At 40.2% G+C, this 27546-nt stretch overlaps 1 protein-coding gene across 1 annotated transcript in view; it reads left to right on the forward strand.

Annotated features, from left to right (window-relative positions):
• The window catches only part of LOC124615964 (protein PBDC1), a 69139-nt gene that overhangs the window by 10926 nt on the left and 30667 nt on the right, over positions 1-27546 (forward strand). The window contains exon 3 of the mRNA XM_047144168.1: positions 2980-3039. Within this exon, the coding sequence (XP_047000124.1) occupies positions 2980-3039 (60 nt within the window). The remainder of the gene's footprint in view (positions 1-2979; positions 3040-27546) is intronic.

A 27546-nucleotide genomic window follows, 5' to 3' on the forward strand; every position in this document is an offset into this window, starting at 1 on the left:
AGCCACAGCACCAGCGTTGGCAACATGTGGCAGGAGAGGAATCTTGCAGGGATAGCCAACTCTGTGATGAATGACTGCACACAGGTGGCCAAAGCGTGCAGTCAGTAGGTGCACCCATCGCATTGTAGAAATGCAGCTGCTGTGTCCGGTTGCAACCTGCTGCCCCTGGGCAGGAGTCCGGCTGCTGCTAGAGTGAACCGGGAAGGCCCACTGTGGTGTGGCACCAAGTCTGGTGGGTGGACTTAGTGCAAGTATCTGGTATTGCTGTGGAGACTCTAACCTGTGGCTTCTGCTGGTGACTCTATGTTGCCACCTCATCTGGCATAGCTCCTTCATCCTGGTAGAATACTGGGCTGCGATTGATTCTGCTACAAAATCAACACTATTTATTCCACATAGTAGCGCACTTGTTATGCCAATTCTCCGCTTCTCATCATTTACTTGGTAACACCACTAAAACTCTGTTGATGGCGAAATCCCCTTGCCTGTGCCATGCATAATAGCTCTGCTAGCATGTTACACAGAGCGAGCATAGCCCGCTTGGAGTAATTCAGCACCATTACTACCATAGCCCTAATGACAACACACTGTGCTCACCAGCTTCATGCAGCTAATCCAATATTCCCCTGTACCTTCTCACAGATTTGGATCTTAAAATGGTAGCGGCACTACAGTTTTGTCAAATTAACAGCACATTGTGATGTAACATATTCTCTGGCAGAGTGATATGTAGCCCTACATGTATCTAGTTGACGATTGATGTTTGTGGTCATTGAACTCTACAGTGATTGTTTTGCTTTTCTCACAAGGTGTCTTGGAAACATGAAATTAACCCTTTCAATCTCTCTGGCTACAATTGTGTACATTAACTTTTACTTTGTCTTAGTTGCAACAGAAATATTTTTTCCCAATGGAAACCTAAGGTACACATTTGTGAATGTTCAACATTTTCATCATGCGAAAGTACTGCCAACTGGTGAGCATAACTATGAAAATATCAGGCAAATCAGTGTAGTGCAGCAGCTTGTGACAGTGCACAGTAGCTCGTGACCACCAGAATACACAGATTTGGTTGGTTCACTAATACGACTGTTCAACTGAATATTGTTGTTGTTATTTTGCATGGTAACTGTTGAATTATCATTTTACTATTTATTACAATAGAGAAAATTTTGAAATTATAATTAGTAATTAATTTTATTCCATAAAACAAAGCCAAGTGCACAAAGTAAGTTTTGGAAATGGGTATATATTTTTATATAAATCTTGCATATAAAATCATTAAAAAAAGTCACCTAAGAACCTTGCCACATAAATAAAAATTTTCCTTCCTCCAGAAAAAATTCAAGTCAGGAAGGGTTAATCTCAACACTATCAAATTACTTAATGCTAGTAACTGGAGAATGACTCTTTCTGCACCCACATCCATACTCAGCTAACCACTGTGAAGTACATGGCAGACAGTACTTCCCATTGTACCACAAATAAGTTTCTTCTGTCACTTTTGCATATGAAGCATAGGAAGTGTGACTGCATAAATGCCCCATTGTGTGCTGTAATTAATGTAATAATGTCTTTGTGTTTCCTGTGTGAGCGATACATAAGGTGTCACAGTAAATTTCCAGCTTTCTTTAAACTTCGTAAGTAGGCTTTCTCAGGATGGTTGAAGTCTATCTTAAAGTACCTGCCAGTTCATGTTCTTCAACATCCCAACTTTCCCTCAGCTCAAACAAAGATCTCATCTTTTGTGTTGGCCTTTATTTTATGTTTAATGTCCCTTGCTAGACGTATTTCATGTAAGTCACACACTTGAGCAGTGTTGCATGAGTGTTTCTTAACCAATCACCTTTCTAGCCTGGTTGAAGTCTATCTTAAAGTACCTGCCAGTTCATGTTCTTCAACATCCCAACTTTCCTTCAGCTCAAACAAAGATCTCATCTTTTGTGTTGGCCTTTATTTTATGTTTAATGTCCCTTGCTAGACGTATTTCATGTAAGTCACACACTTGAGCAGTGTTGCATGAGTGTTTCTTAACCAATCACCTTTCTAGCCTGATTGTATTTTCCCAAACCAGTGAATCAAAGTTTCCGCATGCTTTACATTTTGAATGAGTGTATGTGAAATTTCATTTCATACCCCTACAAATTGTTATATCCAGTTGTGTATATGAATTGACTGATTCTGATTGATTCTGTGTTTTGTTTAATGAACTGAATATTTCTGCTAATTTGCTTTCAGATAGCATTCATTACCAATAACTTCATTATCTGCAAAAAGGCTGAATGTCGCTGTTAATGTTGACTACCAGGTCATTAACATTCAGCATTAACAGCAAGGGTCTCAATTCACTTATCTGGGGCATGTATGAAGTCAGACATCTGTCGGTGGCTCTTCATCTAAGATGGTGTGTGTCCTCCCTACTAAGAAGTCATCTTTTGTCACACATTTCATAGTATTTTTTATAAGTCAAGAAATACTGCACCCACCTGATTGGCTTCATTGATAGCTTTCAGAATGTCGTGTGAGAAAGTGAATGTTGGGTTTTGCATAATCATTGTTTGCATTATCAGTGCTGGTTGGCATGTTGGCATAGAAGTAGTTATTCTGTTTGAGATACCATACTTCATTCTGTTAAAGTTCATAATATGGTCTGAGATTCTCGTTTGTTACAAGATGATAATCAAAGACATTTCTCTGCAAAGAATTACAAGGTCTGATGAGTGTGTGGAAATTTGATGACTTTATGAACTTATTTTTGAATGGTTTATATAAAAAATACTCCTGATAATATATACAGTAACTAAATCCAGTACAGCTAATTCTAAAATCTTGGTGCATGTAATGAGCTGTTTTGGAGGAATCATTGCTATGATCACTGCTGTGAATGGAATTTTTTATTGCATTAGTTAAGTAAGTTCTTGTCAGTTATTTTATGTACAGAAAGCAGCTCATAATCAGTTTCAAAATATTTGTTTGCAGGCATCAGTGGAGGCGATGTGGGCTGTTAAGGCCTATGAACATGCAGAAGTATATTTCAATGTAAGTGATCAAGCATTAACATTTGAATGATACTAAGTGCCATATTATTTAATCATTATGAGGAAAAAGCATATCAACATCCAATGCTGCATATTAGTGTTGCATATTCAACATTGGCTGTGCTGTCATAAAGTATCATGTAATGAGATATTGGAGTTCCATTTACACCTAAACAACAGATAAATATTTAAGCGACAAGGAGAGCAATGGATCTTTTCATTCTCAGTTACCAGGCATCTACAGTGGCAAGGAAAGCAATGCACCAATCTTTGATAATGATATAACTTGGTAGTTTTACAGGATTAGGTTTGAATGAGCAACACAGGATAAAATCTTGCAGGGAGTCTACAGTGCTGTACAGAACAATGTGAAGAGGGTAACAGGTGTCAGCAAGAAACTCAAAAGTGTAACAAAGCTCTGTCTACCCTAATTCATTGTTAACATTACAATGATGTGTACTGTTCCACTTTGAGATTTGTAAATTGCTGTCATAGGTGTGACTCAGTGAGCAGTAAGTATCGGTCCACAAGCTCTATCTGCCCTGGGTATTTTTTGACACGTGTTGTTCCCTTACCTTTTGAATTGCTATGTAAAAAATTCAAATAGCACTGTGGTTTGGATTCCATATTAACCATAAGTCCTCTTGTAATCAGCTTGATCAGTCAGAGGGGTTAAGGTATACCACCACCAATAGGAAAATCTTTGTGTTGTTCAAACCAATCTTCAGGTGTAAAATGTATTTTACATTCCACATGGCTTGATGGAAATGTTAAAATTGCTTTGATGTCACAATGACTGTATCCACAAGTGGCACTAGCATGAGGAAGAATGATTTCTTACAAAAGAAGAGTCGCTCTCAATCTAGAGTCTGAATGACCTCCACCTGCCCTCGCCATCCCCCTCCCCTCCTTCCCACCACACTGCCCCAACCAGTCCCTCTTCCCCACCTGAAGAAGAATAGTATAGTTCCCGAAAACTAGGACTATTGTTTCATGGTTTTATTGGCAGGAGTAGGAATTATGCTGCCTCTCTATCATCTACATCATACTACATAAGCCACCTAATGGGGTGTGGCGGAGGGTACTTTCAGTACCACTTTCTGATCCCGCCAACCCTGTTCCACTTGCAATTAGTGTGTGGAAAGAATTATTGTTGGTCAGCCTTTGTATTGGCTCTAATTTCTGGAATTTTCTCCTCGTGGTCAGTATGCGAGCTGTATGTGGGGGAAGTAACGTGGTGTCCAACTCCTCCTGAAAAGTACTGTCCCGCAATTTTAATAGTAAATCTCTCCGTGATGTACAACACCTCTCTTGTAACATCTGCCAGTGGAGTTTGTTTAGCATCTCTGTAAAGCTCTCTCCCCAGCTAAACGATTCCGTTGAAGAAATGCGCCACTCTTCGTTGAATCTTCTCTTTCTCCTCTATCAGTCCTACCTGATGGGGATCCCAGATAGATGAAAAATACTCGAGAATTGGGTGAACAAGCACCTTATCAGCCACTTCTTTTGTGGATGAGCTACATCTCCTTAAGATTCTTCCGATGAATCTGAGTCTGGTGTGTGCTTGTCACGTTATCTGTTTTATGTGGTCGTTCCACTTACAGTCGTTGATAGTTACGCATAGATATTTTACGGCAGACGCTGTCTCCAGCTGTTCGTCGTCAATGGTGGAGCTGTACAGTTGTGGATTTCTTTTCGTATGAATGCACACTATGTTATATTTATTCACGTTCAGGGTCACCTACCAGAGCCTGCACCATTCAACAATTCTCTGCAGGTTGTTCTGCAAATTTTTACTATCTTCTGGCGTTGCTACTTCGGTATAGACAACTGCATCATCTGCGAATAGCCTTAAAGAGCATCCAAAGCTTTCTACTATATGATTTATATACATTGTAAATAGCAAACAGTCCTATCACACTTCCCTGTGGTATTCCAGATATTACCTTTACATCTGTTGATTTTGTTCCATTAAGAGCGATGTGTTAAGTCCTACCTGCAAGAAAGTCTTGAATCCAATTGCAAGTCTGCTCTAATACTCTATACTCTGTAAGCTTGTATTCTTTTCTCTAAACAGCAATGCAGGACAGGGTCAAATACCTTACTGAAATCAAGGAAGGCATCAACCTCAGCGTCATTGTCCACTGCGCTGTGGATCTCATGGAGGAACAGAGCGAGCTGAGTTTCGCTTAATCTCTGTTTCTGGAATCAATGTTGATTTTTATGGAGGATATGTTCATTTTCCAAAAACGTCATAGGTCTTGAGCATAAAACGTGTTCCATAATTATGTGTTAGATTGACGTCAACGATATAGGTCTCTAATTGTGTGGATCTTACGACCTTTCTTAAAAACGGGAATGACCTGCGCTTTTTTCCAGTCGTTAGGTGCCTTTCGTTGCTCAAGAGATCTACGATAAATTACTGCTAGAAGTGGAGCAAGTTCTTTCGCGTAAATTATTTTCTGATTGCAGCTGTCGAGACAAATCCAATGATGAGTAACAGTAAGGTCTCTGAAGGTCAGCGAAGGCTGAGAAGGTGGCATGAACGTCCATTACAGAAGAGATGTTCAAAGTGATGGCCATTGGTATCAATGCAGTGCTGCAATCTTCTTATGGATTGAGTGGTATTCCTAATCACTTCGGCACTTATCGAAGCACGTGCTGTGACAATTCTCTCTCATATATTGTGCAAATAGTAAATATTCGCTGAATATGGCGTATCCATGTAACGTGCCATTGGCATGTAAACACTGTTCGACAGTTCTGCAATAAGACACTAATAGGAATGGTAAGACTAGCATTGTCGAATCAAGCAAATGTGAATGATGTACTCCTTTGAAGACCAAGTCAATATGTTTATCATTTACGGAGAATGCCAGTGAAATGCAGTGAGAGCTAGAGACTTAAACGCTGAAAGATATTTTCAACATTCTCACCCTACACTTTGTACATTTAAATATGTGTGCGATAAGTTGAGAACAACTGGATCTTTAACACATCAGAAACATATCCGGCAAAGGAAAGTTACTAATGAGGAAACGGAAATTGGTACTCTTGCGACTGTGATTCGAGGTCCTTGTATTAGTTCGCGTCAAATTGCAAGGGAATCTGGCATGAGCCAGAGTAGTGTTGTTCGTGTTCTGAATCACCATAAATATCCTTACCATATCAGTCTCCGCCAAGAATTAACTAGTAATGATTGTATGTGTTGCATTGAGTTCTGCCGATGGGCTCAAATTCAGATTCAGAGGGATGACACATTTATTAATTTGATTGTATTTACTGATGAGGCTACATTCACGAACCATGGAAATGTTAATTTGCGTAACATGCATTATTGGGCAACTGAATATCCATGTTGGTTGCAGCAAGTTGAACACCAAAAACTGTAGTCGGTGAATGTAAGGTGTCGGATTCTGGAGAACAGAATTAGAGGCCCCTATTTCATTGAAGGAAATCTTAGTGGTAGGAAGTACACCACGTTCCTGCAAGAAACATTAGGTCTGTTATTGGAAGAAATACCTTTAGGAACAAGGAACAGAATGTGGTATCAACACAATGGGTGTCTGGCACATTTTTCGCTGATGGCTAGAACTGAGTTCCAGAGACAATTCCCAAATCATTGGATTGGACGTGGAGGAGATGTGTCATGGCCAGCTCGTTCATCAGACTCGATGGCTCTGGATTTTTTCTTGTGGGGATTCGTAAAAGACATAAAGATGTTCCAACTACACCTGGAGATAAGCGAGAGAGAATTGTCAGGGCATGTGCTTCGATAAGTGCCAATGCGATAAGGAATACCGCTCAATCCATGATAAGAAGATTGCAGCACTGCATAGATACCAATGGGTATCGCTTCGAACACCTTCTGTAAATGGACGTTCATGCCACCTTCGTGACCTTCCAAGACCTTAGTGCTACATCATTGGATTTGTCTTGATAGCCGCTATCAGAAAATAAGTACCAAACTATAGCATCCCATTTAAAAAAACAAAGTTGACCTTCATATCTCTGAAGCGACCTCACCTAGCAACAAAAAGCCAATGTCATATTATGGCCGCCGTTGTCCCATGCAACTTTTGTCCCACAAACTTTTCACCTCCTATCATACTTTCGGAGTTATTCTTGGTGGCAATAGTTAGTAACTCACCCTGTGTATCTACTGTTTATGTACTGTTATTAGCTTAGTATTTACTTGTATACAATGGTACTTCTGAATGAAAATATTAACATTATAGGAAAAGATAGATTGCTACTTATCGTAAAGATAACACACTAAGTTGCAGACAGGCACAATTAAGACTCTTACCCATAAGCTTTTCATCCAAAGCCTTTGTCGGGAAAAGAGAAACACACACCATTCATTCACACAAGCAAGCACACCTCACGCACACGATTGCGAACTCCAGCAACTAGGGCCAGTATTATTTCTCAAAGAAAATATTTTTACATGTATAAATACTGAGTCTCCCTATGAACCACGAACCTCGCTGAGGTGGGGTGGCTTGTGTGTGTGTGTGTGTGTGTGTGTGTCAACGATATATGAGGGTAATCCCAAAAGTAAAATCTCTTATTTTTTTATAAGTACAGAATTCTGTTTGTATGGCAGTTGGTCACACTGTTATGAAGAGTGCTTCACGTGCTGTGTGTAAACATGTGCATGCCGTGCTGAGGCGCTCAGTCTTGGCTTGGCAGCCATTGAGAATGGAGCGCCAGTTGGATGTTACTGCCAAGTGCGAATTGCGTACAGTTATTAAGTTTTTGAATGCAAAAGGTACTATGCCGATTGAAATCCATCACCAATTGACAGAAGTGTATGGTGAGTCGTGCATGGATGTCAAAAATGTTCGTAAGTGGTGTAGAGAGTTTGCAGCTAGTCGGACCAAAATTCTTGACGATCAAAGGAGTGGGAGACCGTCAATTTCTGAGGAGGCAGTGTTTAAGGTTGAGCAAAGAATGCACGAAGATAGGAGGATCACCCTGGATGATCTCTGCACGTTGGTTCCTGAGGATTCCCGAAGCACCGCTCACAGAATTTCGGGAAACCTAAGGAACCAATGTGCAGAGATCATCCAGGGTGATCCTCCGATCTTCACACATGCTTTGCTCAACCTTCAACACTGTCTCCTCAGAAATTGATGGTCTCCTGCTCCTTTGATCGTCATGAATTTTGGTCCGACTAGCTGCAAACTCTCTACACCACTTACGAACATTTTTGACATCCATGCACGACTCACCAAACATTTCCGTCAATTGGCGATGGATTTCAATTGGCATAGTACCCTTTGCATTCAAAAATCGAATAACTATGCGTAATTTGCACTTGGCGGAAGATGGGTGCCATGCATGCTGACTGAGGACCACATCTGGCAACAAGTTGATGCTTCCCGCGCATTTCTTCACCGCCTTGCTGCCAAACAGGACAACTTTGTGGAATCAATTGTCACGGGTGATGAAACCTGGGCATACCACTTTACACCTGAGACCAAGCAACCATCACACCAGTGCCAGCATTCTTCTTCGCCAAAGCCGCAGAAATTCAAACAAGTACGGTCTGCCGGTAAAGTCATGACAACTGTTTTTTGGGATCTGAAAGAGGTATTGTTGGTTGACTTTATGCCCAGTGGGACCGCAATTAACGCTGACAGGTACTGAGAGACTCTGAAAAAACTAAAACGGGCAATTCGGAACTGGAGAAGAGGAATGTTGAGCAAGGGTGTACACATTCTCCATGACAACGCTCGCCCGTACATTGCTCGGCAAACCGTTGCTCTCCTGCAAGAATTTCAGTGGAACATAATCATGCACCCACCCACCCTATAGTCCTGACTTGACGCCCAGTGACTATCATCTGTTCCCTAAGTTAAAGGAACATTTGGCCGGAAAGCAATTCAGCTCCGACGACGAGGTGAAAGAAGAGGTTCATAACTTTCTGAACAACATGGCGGCGAGCTGGTATGATGTGGGCATACAAAAACTGCCACAGCATCTACAAAAATGCATCGACAGAATTGGTGATTATGTCGAAAAATAGCTAAATGTTCAAGCTGTAAACTGATGTAAACCATTGTAGAAATAAACAAGTCTATGTACTTATTAAAAAAAAATAGGAGACCTTACTTTTGGGATTACCCTCATAGACCACAGGTCTCCAAACATTTTAGGCTGAGGGCCACAATGGCTCTTTTACCAAGTACTAAGGACATAGACCCAGCTGTAGCTTGTCTTAAGTTTTCTTTAGGCATGATACCCTACTATTGCTCTGAATTCCTCGGTACAATTCAGATGTTTTCTTGACACTCAACACTGCTGACAATCTCTACAAGCTGACACTCTGTGGCACTATAGTAATCATTATGCGGTGAACTGCCTATTTGATCTTAAGTTGTGTCCTTTATTTCATTTTATATACATTGCTACAAATAAATATCACTTGTGAAGTGTGGTGCAACATGTTTTCACAAATTCCTGTGACTTTTGTGCATTATTAGCATGATAGCAAATGGCCAGAATGTAGTGTGAGGCACATATGTTATCAGCACTGTGGAATACTTTCTACTGCTACTTCTTTCCCCGTGGCAACGGTAGTGGTTACCTCTTCATTCCCTGCAGTTATTGCTGACGTGGCTAAAGAAAAGTTGGACAGACTATAGTTCACCACACTAAAATGCTGTAGTTTTGAATTATGCCCAAATTTTCGTTTCAGGACTAGACGGCAATTGAGAGCTCCATGGCGCAGGGAGCGGGGTGAACTCCACTCCGCATTTTGTGTTGGCACTTATGGGCAAATGTCCAGGTTATTTAAATGCTGCAGTGATAGCCGATGCATGCACTGCACTTTACATATGGTTAAGACTCCTTCCACTCTCCTTCCAGAGAGTGGAATGTTACGGGCTGTAGTACAGCACTATCTTATGGGTAACAGAGAAATGTGCGATCTGAAAAGCAAAATATAGTGGGACTGATGTGTTTTGTGACTAAAGTTTCTTAGTGAAGATAAGGTGTTAATAGTGAGTATTTAATTGAAATTGCCTTAAGGATAAATCCAGTGCAATTCTTTACTAAGAATCTTTACTCATAGTAATAACATTTGACATCATTTTGAATGGCAGTTACATCGCCTTTGTGTGGGTTTGTGTAAATATGGAAAAGAAATGGAAAAGAAATTCTGAACAAACAGGAGCAACTTGTGCTTGTTTCCACGTGGCGTACTGTATAGAAAAAAATGGAAAACCATTTACTGATGGTGAATTAATAAAGAACTGCATGATTGCAGCAGCTGAAGAAATGTCTCTAGAAATAGCTAATTTACTTTAAAACATCAGTTTGATGGCAAACATTGTCGCTCAAAGAGTAAATGGTGCTGCTGAAAGTATATTAACTCAATTGCCTGAGAAAACTCTACACTTAGTGGTTCTCCATGGCTCTGGATGAGTCAACAGATGTTTCAGATACGGAGCAGGTGTTAGCTTTTATTTCAGTGATGAACAAAAATTATGAAGTGTATGAAGACCTCCTTGATGTTCACAGCATGGCAACGGGAGAAGATATTTTTAAAGGAGTAGAAAATGCTATTCAGTGAAAAGCTTAAGATGTATCACAACTGATGGTGGCAAAAACATGTAGGGGAAAAAATGAAGGTGTCATTGATCTTGTGTCAAAGACGGTAGAAAATGATGATGGATCAAAACCATTAATCGTACATTGCATCATTCATCAACAGTTTTTGTGCATAAAGTGCTTGGATATGTCAGAGGATTTAAAGCCAGTCATGTCAGCTGTTAATTGTATAATATCACATGCTCACTGTCATCGTCAGTTCGACGAGTTGTACCTGGTCCCTCAATGTCCTGCATGTCCTGAGCAGTACTTCCTGGGGAGCGGTTTTACCAATCTCCTCGATTTGTACCATCCCTTATCCATTCAAAACTAAACTATGAGTGTTTTGTTTATTCATCTACACGTCCAACCATCTTCTTCTTCATCTTCTCTTCAGGTATTAGATAGGAATTGTGTGTTATGGTACCCATCTCTATCTGGGTCTTCCTCTGTCTCTTTACCCATGGCACTTATGATTTCTTGCCTTTAAGGGAAGTCTCTCGATCTCCACTCTTTGTAGATGTTTGTTCCATTTTCTTCTGTAATGTCGAATTTTATCATTGAGGCTAATTCTTCTCTAATATCTTGAATTCTTAGTCTGTTTTCTCTTGTGTAACCTTTAACGCCTCTAAGGAATTTCATTTCTTGTGCCTGAATCCGGCTTTTTTGCTTCTTGGTAATCACCCATGTCTCACTTCCATAGAGCAGTGTGGGAACTGCAACAGTTTTGTAAAATTTAATTTTAGTGTCTTTCCTGGTTTTATTTTGTAGGTTTCTGTTAATTGTTCCACATAACCGGCTGAATTTACTAAGCTTAATTTCATGTCTCTGCTGTAGTCATATGTCATTTCACAACAGAGTTAATTGAAATGGTTTACTTGCTCTAAAATCTTCTGATCTATCAAGGTTTTGGTTCTGATTGGTTCTTTCCCCATGAACGCCATTGTCTTATTTTTTCTTTTGAAATTTCCATGTTAAATTTTGCACTTATTTGTTTTAGCAAGTAGAGTCCTTTCTGAAGATCATCTTCCTTATCTGCTAGGATCACTGCATTAGCATCAATAGTAAATTATTAAAAAGAATGTTCCTGTCTAGGTACCGTATTTACTCGAGTCTAAGCCGCACTCGAATCTAAGCCGCACCTGAAAAATGAGACTCGAAATCAAGGAAAAAAAAATTTCCTGAATCTAAGCCGCACCTGAAATTTGAGACTCGAAATTCAAGGGGAGAGAAAAGTTTTAGGCCGCATCTCCAAATCTAAACAAAGTTGGTCCACTGTAATATGAGACAATTTTGGTCGAATGAATGACGATATAGCTACAGTAGTTTGGTTCGAGTCGTAAGCTTAGCAGTTAAGCTTTACCAGGTAGCCATTGCTATACGTCAGGCGCTCCGTCCGTATTTATACGGGTACCCTTCCTTTTTCACGTGCTTCATCTGGTTTGAATTGATTGCTTATTTTTCTTTGATCTGATAAGCGCAGTTTTCTTTGTTATAGGTGTTTACGTCACTCTACGCTGAAAATGCATTACTGTACTGTGTCATGCATTGTTTGTCGTACTCTGATACTGTGTTTACGGCCTGTCGCCGATCGCGGCATGACTTGCTTTTGTGCGCGCTACCGCCGCTTACAAATAAAAAGAGAGAGAGAGAGAGAGAGGGGGGGGGGGGGGGGGGAAATCGTCTCACTAGCGAAACAATGGCAAGAGACTGCTACTTGTTGTTACTTACACTGCTGCCTTCTTTGATAATGATCAACAAGAACCAAATAATAGACTGTGTATGATAGAAGATGTTCTGAACTAGAGTTTAGCGAAAATTTTTCAGCGTTTGAAAATCTTTGCAGGCGCCTCTTTAGTACATAACATTCTGCACAGAAATTAGAGTCATTTTAGATTTAAAAATCTAGTCAATTGCCTCGCTTCATTTCTGACTGTATCACTGTTTAGCATAAGAATAATACGAATATAAACATGACATGATATGTATATTCTTCCGCGTTTGCTGTTGTCTCACTCTAGTTTTGTGGTTTATTACGCAGACAGGATGTAAATGAGATAGCAGCAAACACGAAACAATACATGGCAAAATGTTTATATTCGTATTATTCTTATGGTGACGAGAATACTGCATGTGATTCACAATTTATAAAAGTTCCTATTAGCAACCATCTCTTCTCACAGATAGGAAAAAATTCAGAATGTAGAGTTGGCCATATTGACAAACATTCTAGCCAGTCGGGTTTTCGTAGTACATTGAAATGCTGCTACATTCAAAGATGAACAATACGGAATTTGTATTTACTTCGTTGGATAATGTATGAAAATGCAGTGGTCGAAACTCGGCACGGAGAAAAAAAGCTCGTCTTCCACCTTTTCTTCTTTTTTTTTTTTTATTTTTTTTTTTAATTTATTTACTGACGCAGAAGTTTTGGCGCCAGTATTTATCTTTGTGCCTATAAGGCATGCCTGTGTAGCGCTACATATTTTCGACGACAGAACTAAGTTGTGGCGGCACCCACTGATATTTTTAAGAACTTCTGCTTGCTTTGCACTCGATTCTAAGCCGCAGGCGGTTTTTTGGATTACAAAAACCGGAAAAACAGTGCAGCTTACATTCGAGTAAATACGGTAGATGCCTTCCTGAAATTCTGTTTTCCATGTATGTATTATTTCGTTAATGTAGATGTTGAACAGAGTTGGTGAGATGCAACAGCCTTGTCGTACCCCTTTGTTAGTTGGTATCTCATTAGTTGTTTTAACATTAAGATTTAGAGTGATATAAACTTTTTATTGCATTTACTAGATGCTATGGATGTCCGTGATTCGTCATTATTTCCCAAAATTTCTGTCTATTGACATTGCCAAAAGCTTTTTTTTAAAAGTAAATAAAAGCACTGTGTGTTTCCTTTATTATACCCTCTCCATTTTTCTGTTATTTGCTGCAGAATAAAACCTGCATCTATTGTGGAGCACCCTTTCCTAAAACCCATTTCTTCCTCATTCAGTACTGCTTCTGCTGTGTTTTTAAGCCTCGTATTTAAAATCTTATCCTACACCTTGTATGCTGAGTCCAGTAAACCTATTCCTCTGTAATTACTCCGTGGGCTTTTATCTCCTTTTTTAAAAAATGATATCACTCTAGTTGTTTTCCAGTCTTTGGGAATACTCTTCTTCCAACATTAGTTAAAGAAATGTAGCAGTCTTTGGTGTAGCATCATTCGTCCATATTTTAATAATTCCGCATTAATGCTGTCTTTTCCTGTTGCTTTTCGGTTCTTAAGTGATGTTAGTGCAAATGTTAATTTGTCAGACTGTATTTCATCTAATCCTTTCTTGTCCAGTTGTTAAATTTCAGTTTCTTGTGCTGTTTGACCATACGCAGTTTGCTGTAATGGTTTATCCATTGTTCTTCTTCAGTACTATTTATTTGTATCTTCTCTTTTTCTGCTGTGTTTAAGGTTTTTAAAACCTTATATGCCATTTGTTGTCTTGCGTGGATATCAAGTTCGATATATCCATCTTATGCCATCTTAATGCAATCTGCCATCATGGAAAACATCTGGCCACTGGTGTCTTTTACACTAGCTCTGTTGAGAATATGTCTGCAGAAACTACTGAACTACCAGTGTTATCAGAATGAGATTTTCACTCTGCAGCGGAATGTGCGCTGATATGAAACTTCCTGGCAGATTAAAACTGTGTGCCCGACCGAGACTCGAACTCGGGACCTTTGCCTTTTGCTTTACTTCTGCCAGTATCTCGTCTCCGAGAGACGAGATACTGGCAGAAGTAAAGCTGTGAGTACCGGGCATGAGTCGTGCTTCGGTAGCTCAGATGGTAGAGCACTTTCCTGCAAAAGGCAAAGGTCCCGAGTTCGAGTCTCGGTCGGGCACACAGTTTTAATCTGCCAGGAAGTTTCATATCAGTGTTATATCAGTGTGAAGTTGTCCTCAGCAGATAAGCTTGCAGTTTGTCTGCCATGCCCAGCCACCCATTCTATGCCCTCTTTTTGAATGACTTCCTTGTCTGCCACTATGGGGTGCATCCTTCTCTGTTACCTCAAAGAGTTCACTTTCGGTTACTGTTCCAGCAGCTTAACTTCACACTCCCTGCCACGTTCCCAATTGTTATGAACCCTTCACTGCCTTGGCTTCATGCACTGGCCTGTGTTCATCTTGGAGTTCATTCACTTCCCACAGAAACTACTCCAGATTCAATCTATTGCTGTAAATTTTTTGACCTTCGCAAGCAACTTAGCGACAGAATCTTCATTTGCACTGATGGCCTTAAGAGGGATTGTGGTGTTGGGTGTGCCATCACCATTGGCACCAACCATTTTCGTTATTGGCTTCCAGAACACTGCTCAATATTTACAGCAGAGCTCTTCACCCTCTATCAGGCCATTCAGTACATCTGGCAGCACAGGCGTTTTAATTTTATCATGTGCTCTGATTCTCTGTGCCCTTCAGATCCTCTGTGTGCTGTACATGTCTATCCCTTAGTGCAACAGATCCAAGAAAGCTTTCGCTTGCTCACTGTTGAGGGGGCCACTGTGATGTTCATGTGGGTCTTGGGTCACATCAGTCCGATGGGAAACGAGGCTGCTGACACTGCTGCCAGGGCTGCAGTCCTCCTATCATGGTCTGCTAGCTCTTCCTTCCTTCAGATAATCTCCATGTTCCCATCTGTCGGCAGGTGGCGTCACTTTGGCATCACCACTGGTCTTCACTTCAAGGGACAAGCTCTGGGGAATTAAACATCTCCCACTGGTTTGGCCGACCGCCTCTGTCCTCTCACCATGAGGAGATCATTTTAGCTATGTTTCTTATTGGGCATTGGCTTGTTAGCTATCACTATGTGTTAAGTGGTGATCCCCCAGCACTTTGCGCTCATTATCATTTCCTGACAGAATGCCCCCCCCCCCCCCCCCTTTTTTTAACCACTTATGTACTAGTGAATGTTTGCCATTTGAGTTGAAGGCTGTTGTAGTGAATGATGTGCGGGCTGTTGATTGAATTTTACTTTACCATCATAGCAGTATGGTGAAGGACATTCAGTGTTTGGTTTGGGACCTCTGCTGTCTCTAAGGCGTACTTTGTAGTCTTTCTCCAAGAGGAAGTCCTTGCTTTTAGCTCTTTCCTTCTGTCGATTGGGCTTAACATATAGTCGCTTTTAATCTCTTTTTCTTATTAATGTTCTAAGGTTATGACATTCGTGCTTATGTTCTCAGTTGTTTTTATGCCCCATGGGGAAAAAAACCCACTTTTAAAAATCATATAGGAAGGTTGTGTAAATATAAGTGAAGGAGAGCTGTAGGCACTGATTATACAGTAGTAAGAGATTTCAGAACCAGATTTTAAACTGCAAGAAATTTCCAGTGGCAGATATGGATTCTGACTGTAATTTGTTGATTATGAACTGCAGATTAAAACTGAATAAATTGCAAAATGGTAGGAAATTAAGGAGATGGGACCTTGATAAGTTGAAAGAACCAGACATTGTTGAGTTTCAAAGGGAGCGTTAGGCAATGATTGACTGAAACAGGAAAAGAAATAAAAAATAAGATGAATGGGTAGCTTTGAGAGATGAAATAGTGAATGCAGCTCAAAAAGGTTGTAAAACGAAGCCTAGTATAAATCCTCAGAACACAGGAACTACTGAATTTAATTGATGAAAAGCGAATATATAAAATTGCAGCAAATGAAGCAGGCAAAAGTAAATGCAGAGCTAAAAAATGATGATGACAGGAAGTGCAAAATGGCTAAGCAGAAAATGCATAAAGGACAAAAGTAAGGCTATAGAAGCATGTATAATTGGGGGAAAGATTAATACCACCCATAGGAAAATCAGAGAGGCCATTGGAGAAAAGAGAAGCAACTGTATGAATATCAAGAACTAGGATGGAAAACCAGTACTAAGCAAAGAAGGGAAAGGTGGAAGGGGTATATCAGGAGCTGTACGAGGGGAATGAAGTGAAGGCAGTATTATAGAAACGGAAGAGAAAGGAAATGAGATGAGATATATGTGATACTGTGAGGTATTTTGATAGCACAGAAAGGCCCAAATGGAAACAAGGCCCCTGGGGTAGATGACATTCCCTCAGAACTACTGATAGCCTTGAGAGAGCTAGCCATGACAAAACTGTTCTGCCTGGTGTGCAAGATGTGTGTGACAAATACCTGCTGGAAGAATGTAATAATTCCAATTCCAAAGGATGCAGGTGCTGTCAGGTGTGAATATTATTGAATTAGCAATCATGACTGCAAAATGCTGATGTGAATTATTTTCAGAAAATTGGAAAATTTGGTTAAAGCTGACCTCCGGGAAGATTTGTTTGAGTTCCAGAGAAATGTGGGAACATGGGAGGACTCTACAACATATCTTAGAAGTCAGGTGAAGGAAAGGCAAACCTATGTTCATAGTATTGATAGACTCAGACGAAGCTTTTGCAATGTTGACTGGAATACACTCTTTGGAATTCTGAGGGTAGCTGGCACAAAATACAAGGAGCAAAAGGTTATATATAACTTGTACGGGGTTGATTGGTGTGAAAGCAGTGGCTCAGAAGGGATGAGAGACGGGGTTTAGTCTATCCCAGTTATTCAATTTGTACATTGAGCAAGTAGTAAATGAAGCAAAGTAAAATTTGGAGGACAACTTAGGTTTGCAGATTACATTGTACTTATGTCAGACACAGGGTTATAAATACAAAATCAAATAGGGGTAATGCGAGAGTAGATCTAATAATGAATAAAAAAAATAGGAGTGCGGGTAAGCTACTACAAACAGCATAGTGAATGCCTTATTGTGGCCAAGATAGACACGAAGCCCATGCCTATTACAGTATTACAAGTTTATATGCCAACTAGCTCTGCAGATGACGAAGAAATTGATGAAATGTATGATGAGATAAAAGAAATTATTTAGATAGTGAAGGATACGCAAATTTAAAGGTCATGGGTGACTGGAATTCAATAGTAGGAAAAGAAAGAGAAGGAAACGTAGTAGGTGAATATGGATTTGGTGCAAGAAATGAAAGAGGACGCCGCCTGGTAGAATTTTGTATAGAGCATAACTTAATCGTAGCTAACACTTGGTTCAAGAATCATAAAAGAAGGTTGTATACATGGAAGAAGCCTGGAGATACTAGAAGGTATCAGATAGATTATATAATGGTAAGACAAAGATTTAGGAATCAGGTTTTAAATTGTAAGACATTTCCAGGGGCAGATGTGGACTCTGACCACCATCTGTTGGTTATGAACTGTAGATTAAACCCCTCAGGGGGCTCAGCATTTCGTTGCTGGGTACGGGCTTGGCGACCCCGGGGGGCCTGAGCTGGGGACTGGGAAGCGCCACAAGTCCTCAATACCATAAGCTCTGACCGTGCTTCAACAATCACCGGAAGGCGCGACAGTGGAACGATGTATGGTACAGAGCATGGGGATCTTGGCTTAACTGCCTGGGTCGCGAGGATGATATTAAAACACCTCAATCTCAAGGCGTGCTGCGCGCCGAGGAGACACATGGCTGTTGAGGTAGAACAGTTGCCAGCGGGCGACCTCTGGGGAACCTGCCGCCCCCCCGGTTGTATTAGGCTTACCCAGGCAAGCGGGGCTCTGTCAGGGTGGAATGTAGTCGAATTAAGTCGTGTGATGCTGAGGGAAATAGATTAGGAAATGAGACACTTAAATTAGTAAAGGAGTTTTGCTATTTGGGGAGCAATATAACTGATGATGGTCGAAGTAGAGAGGATATAAAATGTAGACTGGCAATGGCAAGGAAAGCGTTTCTGAAGAAGAGAAATTTGTTAACATCTAGTATAGATTAAGTGTCAGGAAGTAGTTTCTGAAAGTATTTGTATGGAGTGTAGCCATGTATGGAAGTGAAATATGGATGATAAATAGTTTGGACAAGAAGAGAATAGAAGCTTTCGAAATGTGGTGCTACAGAAGAATGCTGAAGATTGGATGGGTAGATCACATAACTAATGAGGAGGTACTGAATAGAATTGGAGAGAAGAGGAGTTTGTAGCACAACTTGACTAGAAGAAGGGATCGGTTGGTAGAACATGTTCTGAGGCATCAAGTGATCACCAGTTTAGTATTGTAGGGCTGCGTTGAGGGTAAAAATCGTAGAGGGAGACCAAGAGATGAATAGACTAAGCAGATTCAGAAGGATGTAGGCTGCAGTATGTACTGGGAGGTGAAGCAACTTGCTTAGGATAGAGTAGCATGGAGAGCTGCATCAAACCAGTCTCAGGACTGAAGACCACAACAACAACAACAACAACAACAACATGTCAGACACAGCAAAGGACTTGGTTGGTTAGTCGGTTGTGTGTTCCATATTTCGTTTGAACAGTTATTTTATCTAAATTATGTTGAGTGAGTCAGTTTCCAGTGTATGTATGTGTGATTGGTGTTAATTGAACTATAATTTTTTAGCTCATCTTGTGCAACCAGGCTAAAGAACTAGTTGTGGTGGGCCCTCTGCCTCACCCCTAAGGGTACCACTTTCTAAATAGAAATTCATCAATGAAATAGGAGTTGTCCAGGAGAAATGATTTTGTTATATTTAAAATTTCCTTTGTTGCCTGTCATGCATTTTATAGTATTGGGCAAATGATCAAAAACGTTTGTTGCTCTCTGTTGACCACCTTGCTGAGTCACTTACAACTTTAACAATGGACACTAAACATCAGTTTTTTTCCTCTGGTGCTGTAGTTACGGACATCATTATTCTTCTCAAATTGTGATGGTTATTTGTGATCATTAGCAATTGTATTTATTGTGGTATAATTAAATAGCTTACCTCCTCGGAGAGGTATCTACACGACAGCTGTGGGTCAACACATATTAATAACTGCCCAATTTTGTGCAATCAACATTTTGTTTCTAAGAGATGAGTTACCCCAGAAAATTGCTCCGTAAGACGTTGAGTGAAAATATGCGAACTATGTCAGAATGTTGATTTATTTTTTCCTAAGACGAGCAATTGTAGGAAGAGCAAAAGTAGGTGAACTTAGTTGTTTTAGAAGCTCAGTACTGTTCTTCAGTTTCAGGTTTTCACTAAGATGTACACCCAATACTTTGGAGCATTTTGCCCTATTTACTGACTCTTGTTCATGTTCTACTTCAGTTGTTGGTATGACTCTTATTTGTACTGAATATAGTGTTTTTTCTCAAAATTAAGGGAGAGTCCATTTTCAGAGAATCACTTAATAATTCTTTGAAAAACATAATTAACACTCTCTTCAGTGGCTTTCTCTTTAAATGGAATTTTTTATAACACCAGTATCATCTCCAGAAACGACCAATTCTGTTTGCTGAATGTTAAGTGCTTGGTCGTTTACATATAGAAGAAATAGGAGTGGACCCAAAATAGACCCTGTGGGATTCAGTTTTTTTCTTTCTTATCAGTCACTGAAAGGTTAGTTGAGAGGGATGGGTACTGTCTTGAAAGAAGGGTATGAGATGAACATCAGCAAGAGCAAAACTGAGGCAATGGAATGTCGTCGAATTAAATCGGACGATAATGAGGGAATTAGGTTAGGAAATGAGACACTAAAAGTAGTAGGCGAATTCTGCTATTTGGGCAGCAAAATAACTGATTGCCAAAGTAGAGAGCCCCCCCCCATGAACCATGGACCTTGCCGTTGGTGGGGAGGCTTGCGTGCCTCAGCGATACAGATAGCTGTACCGTAGGTGCAACCACAACGGAGGGGTATCTGTTGAGAGGCCAGACAAACGTGTGGTTCCTGAAGAGGGGCAGCAGCCTTTTCAGTAGTTGCAAGGGCAACAGTCTGGATGATCGACTGATCTGGCCTTGTAACAATAACCAAAACGGCCCTGCTGTGCTGGTACTGCGAACGGCTGAAAGCAAGGGGAAACTACAGCCATAATTTTTCCCGAGGGCATGCAGCTTTACTGTATGATTAAATGATGATGGCATCCTCTTGGGTAAAATATTCCGGAGGTAAAATAGTCCCCCATTCGGATCTCCGGGCGGGGACTACTCAAGAGGATGTCGTTATCAGGAGAAAGAAAACTGGTGTTCTACGGATCGGAGCGTGGAATGTCAGATCCCTTAATCGGGCAGGTAGGTTAGAAAATTTAAAAAGGGAAATGGATTGGTTAAAGTTAGATATAGTGGGAATTAGTGAAGTTTGGTGGCAGGAGGAACAAGACTTCTGGTCAGGTGACTACAGGGTTATAAACACAAAATCAAATAGGGGTAAGGCAGGAGTAGGTTTAATAATGAATAGGAAAATAGGAATGCGGGTAAGCTACTACAAACAGCATAGTGAACGCATTATTGTGGCCAAGATAGATACGAAGCGCACACCTACTACAGTAGTACAAGTTTATATGCCAACTAGCTCTGCAGATGACGAAGAAATTGAAGAAATGTATGATGAAATAAAAGAAATTATTCAGATAGTGAAGGGAGATGAAAATTTAATAGTGATGGGTGACTGGAATTCAAGTGTAGGAAAAGGGAGAGAAGGAAACGTAGTAGGTGAATACGGATTGGGGGTAAGAAATGAAAGAGGAAGCCGCCTGATAGAATTTAGCACAGAGCACAACATAATCATAGCTAACACTTGGTTCAAGAATCATGAAAGAAGGTTGTATACATGGATGAACCCCGGAGATACTAAAAGGTATCAGATAGATTATATAATGGTAAGACAGAGATTTAGGAACCAGGTTTTAAATTGTAAGACATTTCCAGGGACAGATGTGGACTCTGACCTGTAGATTAAAACTGAAGAAACTGCAAAAAGGTGGGAATTTAAGGAGATCGGACCTGGATAAACTGAAAGAACCAGAGGTTGTACAGAGTTTCAGGGAGAGCATAAGGGAACAATTGACAGGAATGGGGGAAAGAAATACAGGAGATGAAGAATGGGTAGCTGTGAGGGATGAAGTAGTGAAGGCAGCAGAGGACCAGGTAGGTAAAAAGACGAGGGCTAGTAGAAATCCTTGGGTAACAGAAGAAATATTGAATTTAATTGATGAAAGGAGAAAATATAAAAATGCAGTAAATGAAGCAGGCAAAAAGGAATACAAACGTCTCAAAAATGAGATCGACAGGAAGTGCAAAATGGCTAAGCAGGGATGGCTAGAGGACAAATGTAAGGATGTAGAGGCTTATCTCACTAGGGGTAAGATAGATACTGCCTACAGGAAAATTAAAGAGACCTTTGGAGATAAGAGAACGACTTTTATGAATATCAAGAGCTCAGATGGAAACCCAGTACTAAGCAAAGAAGGGAAAGCAGAAAGGTGGAAGGAGTATATAGAGGGTCTATACAAGGGCGATGTACTTGAGGACAATATTATGGAAATGGAAGAGGATGTAGATGAAGATGAAATGGGAGATACGATACTGCGTGAAGAGTTTGACAGAGCACTGAAAGACCTGTGTCGAAACAAGGCCCCCGGAGTAGACAACATTCCATTGGAACTACTAACGGCCCTGGGAGAGCCAGTCCTGACAAAACTCTACCATCTGGTGAGCAAGATGTATGAATCAGGCGAAATACCCTCAGACTTCAAGAAGAATATAATAATTCCAATCCCAAAGAAAGCAGGTGTTGACAGATGTGAAAATTACCGAACTATCAGTTTAATAAGGCACAGCTGCAAAATACTAACACGAATTCTTTACAGACGAATGGAAAAACTAGTAGAAGCCAACCTCTGGGAAGATCAGTTTGGATTCCGTAGAAACACTGGAACACGTGAGGCAATACTGACCTTACGACTTATCTTAGAAGAAAGATTAAGGAAAGGCAAACCTACGTTTCTAGCATTTGTAGACTTAGAGAAAGCTTTTGACAATGTTGACTGGAATACTCTCTTTCAAATTCTAAAGGTGGTTAGGGTAAAATACAGGGAGCGAAAGGCTATTTACAATTTGTACAGAAACCAGATGGCAGTCATAAGAGTCGAGGGGCATGAAAGGGAAGCAGTGGTTGGATAGGGAGTGAGACAGGGTTGTAGCCTCTCCCTGATGTTATTCGATCTGTATATTGAGCAAGCAGTAAAGGAAACAAAAGATAAATTTGGAGTAGGTATTAAAATCCATGGAGAAGAAATAAAAACTTTGAGGTTCGCCGATGACATTGTAATTCTGTCAGAGACAGCAAAGGACTTGGAAGAGCAGTTGAATGGAATGGACAGTGTCTTGAAAGGAGAATATAAGATGAACATCAACAAAAGCAAAACGAGGATAATGGAATGTAGTCGAATTAAGTCAGGTGATGCTGAGGGTATTAGATTAGGAAATGAGACACTTAAAGTAGTAAAGGAGTTTTGCTATTTGGGGAGCAAAATAAGTGATGATGGTCGAAGTAGAGAGGATATAAAATGTAGACTGGCAATGGCAAGGAAAACGTTTCTGAAAAAGAGAAATTTGTTAACATCGAGTATAGACTTAAGTGTCAGGAAGTCATTTCTGAAAGTATTTGTATGGAGTGTAGCCATGTATGGAAGTGAAACATGGACTATAAATAGTTTGGACAAGAAGAGAATAGAAGCTTTCGAAATGTGGTGCTACAGAAGAATGCTGAAGATTAGATGGGTAGATCACATAACTAATGAGGAAGTATTGAATAGGATTGGGGAGAAGAGAAGTTTGTGGCACAACTTGACCAGAAGAAGGGATCGGTTGGTAGGACATGTTCTGAGGCATCAAGGGATCACCAATTTAGTATTGGAGGGCAGCATGGAGGGTAAAAATTGTAGAGGGAGACCAAGAGATGAATACACTAAGCAGGTTCAGAAGGATGTAGGTTGCAGTAGGTACTGGGAGATGAAGAAGCTTGCACAGGATAGAGTAGCATGGAGAGCTGCATCAAACCAGTCTCAGGACTGGAGAACACAACAACAACAACAACAACAACAACAAAGTAGAGAGGCTATAAAATGTTGACTGGTAATGGCAAGGAAAGCATTTCTGAAGAAGAGAGATCTGTTAACATTAAGTAGGTTTGAGTGTAACCTTGTATGGAAGTGCAATTTGTATGATAAGCAGTTCAGAAAGGTGGAAAACAGAAGCTTATGGAATGTGGTGCTATAGAAGAATGCTGAAGATTAGATGGTTAGATTGTGTAACAAATGAGTAGGTACTGAATAGAACTGGTGAGAAGCTCAGTAATGTTCTTCAGTTTCAAGTGATTCAGAACTTTTGACTGAAAGATTGGGTCGCTGGGTAGGGCACATTCTGAGACATCGAGGACTCTTCAGTTTAGTATTGAGGGGAAGTGTGGTAAGTAAATATAGTAGAGGGAGACCAAGTTATGAGTACAGTTAACACGTTCGAATGTATGTAGGGTGCAGTAATTTTTAAATGGTGAAGAGGCTTGCAGAGGATAGAGTAGCATGGAGAGCTGCATCAAACTAATCATGGGACTGAAGATGATAATGCTGACGATGACATTATTACTTGTCACACAATTGTATAACAATCACTTTTACTTGCCGTGTAGCTAACAGAAATTTTAAATCTGTGAATCTAGATGTTCAAATAATTTGTAGAATGAGTGACTAATGAGGTATGTTTTCAATTTTCTTTTGAACTGGTAGGTAGTCCCAATTTCTGGCTTTGTGTTAGACACAAGTTTGTTGAATATTTTATTACCAGTGTGTGTAACTCCATTCTGAATCCCGACAAGGGACCAAAGTCTACATGAAAATTAAATATGTGCCACGCATCATGACTTGTGTATGCATTGGCTGCCGGCCACGATACAGTTAACAATAGGACAACAGGGGGCTGGCTGCCAATATGGGCAAAATTAAGTTTTTCCCACTGAAGCTGGCAGTGGTTAAAATAGGGTGCCAGCATTGCCTGTAAGGGGTTACACTTGTAGACTGCGCTACTTAACAACTGCAAGTAAACTGACACTTGCTGTTGTATGTTGGCAGTGGTAGGTATTTTTAACAAGCATTTCGAAAGTGCTGATTAGGTAATCATGAAGGTGTGAAGTGTCAACTACGAAATTGTTTTAATTGCACTATAATTCTGTGTTTTGAAATAATATGATGGAGGTAGATTTCCGTTGCAAAGATTTGATGTTCATTACCACAGTATAGCACGGAGGTGGTGTGAAATTTCCTATAGACAACATTGATCATTTTGCAGGACACTATCCAAATGTCAGACACTTAAAACAGTAATCGACATGTTCATTTTGTGGAACCTGCTCACTGTTGATAATTTGCTATTTGCTGAACCTTTTCACTGTGGCCATAAAGCTGTAAAATAATATTACCAGACACCTGTTTGGACTAGTCAGTTAAATTTTGCAGCCAATCTGTAACAAGAATCAGTGTTCTATACAACAAGCGCCCTGTGTATTAGTAAAGATTACATGTGCCTGTCCACATTTGTACTTCAAATGTAAAACATCAGGGGCTTAGTTGTCCTCTGCTGTCTGAATTCAGAACACACAGTTTGTAATTGTCCACCCACCTGTGTCTTTTGTAAATATTCCTGTTCAGAAACAGGACTCTGGTTGTAGATTCGTGTTTGTTGGTGTTAAGCTGTATGAAACACTCTACTGAGTAGTGGGCTAAGAGTCTCAACACTATCAAATAAACAGTGCCAATCAAGGATGCTAGCACCTTTTAATTATCGAATCACATAGCAAACAAAGCCATAGAGTGCTAATAAATTATATAGTAAATGTTCAGCTACAATGTCACAGTGTGTAACACTTGAAATTTTTGTCCACAAAATACTTTACATAAATTACAACCACGTATCAAAAGAAGCTTCCTATTCCCCCAACTCCTCCCTGCATTGCTCACAGAGACTCAGTTCATGAAATACTGCCTCTTACCTACAAACCACACCTTCTAGATGATCTATCCGGGTGCGCTTACTTGACTCTTGAAACTCAACTACTTTGCTCAGCCTAGGGAAGGCAAATGGTTGACTGCAGTTTATTGGGTGAATTTCGGAAAGTGTGGCTCATCTCTAAAGGAGGTTGCATATAGGTGGCATGTGTGACCTTTTCTTGAGTACTGCTAAAGTGTTTATCTGTACCAGGTCAGATTAAAGGGAAACATCAAAGCAATTCAGAGACAGGCTGTTAAATTTCTTACCAGTAGATTCAAAGAATACGTGAGTGTTGGAGAGGCGATTCAGGAGCTGAGGTAGGAGTCCCTGGAGGGGAGCTGATGTTGTTTTCGAGGAACACTATTGAGAAAATTTAGAAAATCAGCATTTGGAGCTAACTGCCCAACTGGTGCCAACATACATTGCGCATAAGGACCATATAGGTAAGACACAAGAAATTAGGCCTCATAGAGAGGCATATTAGACAGTCATTTTTCCTTGCTCTATTTGCAAGTGGAACAGGGAAGGAAATGTCTATTAGTGGTACAGAGTACCCTCTTCTGTGCACCGTACAGTGGCTTGTGGAGTATCTTAGTAGGTGTAGATGCGGATGAGGTACTAGAGCAGACACCACATATTATCCTTATTATGTGCTTCTTTGCAATGAACACCTTATTCCCAATGATGAGTTGGCCCAAAATGTGATGTGATGAAACATTAGTGAATGAAAATGGGATAAGCAAGTCAACCTTTTTAAATTTTCATCTTGAAAATCTGATATTATTGGTAATGCAAAAGTACAGAGCTAAGATATTTAAGATGATCTGGACGTTACTCACAGTTGAGGGTATTGACAGCATAAACACCTAAGAATTTAAAGTATTGTTTTTTTATTGATTTACCCTCCAGTGTTACTTCTAATGGTGTGATCATCCCTTGTGTGTACCCCGGAATTACATGTATTGTGTTTTATCTACATTCAGTAATGTCCATTTGCAGAAGACGAGTTATTAATTATCAAGAAATTATTATTTATTTTTTCAAATGTTGAAGTTACACCATTAGGCTTGATTACAATACTTGTCGACAGCTCGCTTAAGTTGTGTGGACTATCTGTTGAACGTGTTATCTGATGATGGCCTAAGAAGTTGAAAGCTGGTTCGTGATGAACTAATAAATATTATTGTGGAACATTAATATATTGTATTCAGGCTATCAATATGAAGATGTATTGAATGAAGATGCTTACCATAAACTAATGACCCAACGCTGAGAACAATAAACATGACCACTGAGCTTGATGATAAGCGTTCATCGGGGAAGAAAGTGCGGTAAAGAATATTCTCCCACAGGCACGAATACCACCTACTGTTCTTGTTCTACAGAAGATCCACGAGAACTGGATGCCCATATGACTCATTCTATCCACCATTGGTTTACTGGCATACTAACTGGCAAAGTACTTGGCAAGACCCCTCTTCACATATGGGTTACTTCGCACAGTCTTTTTAGAACTGAGCCGAGTTCACAAGTTGAATAACTGTCTTTGATTTATTGAGGGTGACATGTAAGTTTTGATGTGGTTGTGTGTTCATGAATGTGCCTATCAGACATCAATATGTTTTGAGTTATTTGAACACACTTTCAGATCTTATTTTTTATACAGTGGCCAGTATTATGATCAGATCAATGATGTTACAGTGGGAAGCCCATTGTTGGCCACGATCCCAAACCTCTTCCTGGAGAAGTTAGAGGATATTGCCTGAGACGTGGCCCCATTAAAGACTAGTTGTTTGTTTCATTATGTTGATAGTGCCTGGAACAACCATTTCATTATGGAAAGAGTAGATGATTACACTTTGGCCTTCCTCGATGTCCTCATCTATCGCAAATGCAATGGATGCTTTGTCCACAGCATATACAGAAAACCAGTGCACACTTATCTGTACCTACCTGCCATCAGACATTGCCTGAAACAGGAACACAGTGTGATATAAACATTGGTACATTTTGCAATAACACCATCAGACCCCAGTAATTTGTTGCATGTTGAG

This window comes from Schistocerca americana, chromosome 1, assembly GCF_021461395.2.
Source record: "Schistocerca americana isolate TAMUIC-IGC-003095 chromosome 1, iqSchAmer2.1, whole genome shotgun sequence".
In the NCBI taxonomy this organism is placed as follows: Eukaryota; Metazoa; Arthropoda; class Insecta; order Orthoptera; family Acrididae; genus Schistocerca; species Schistocerca americana.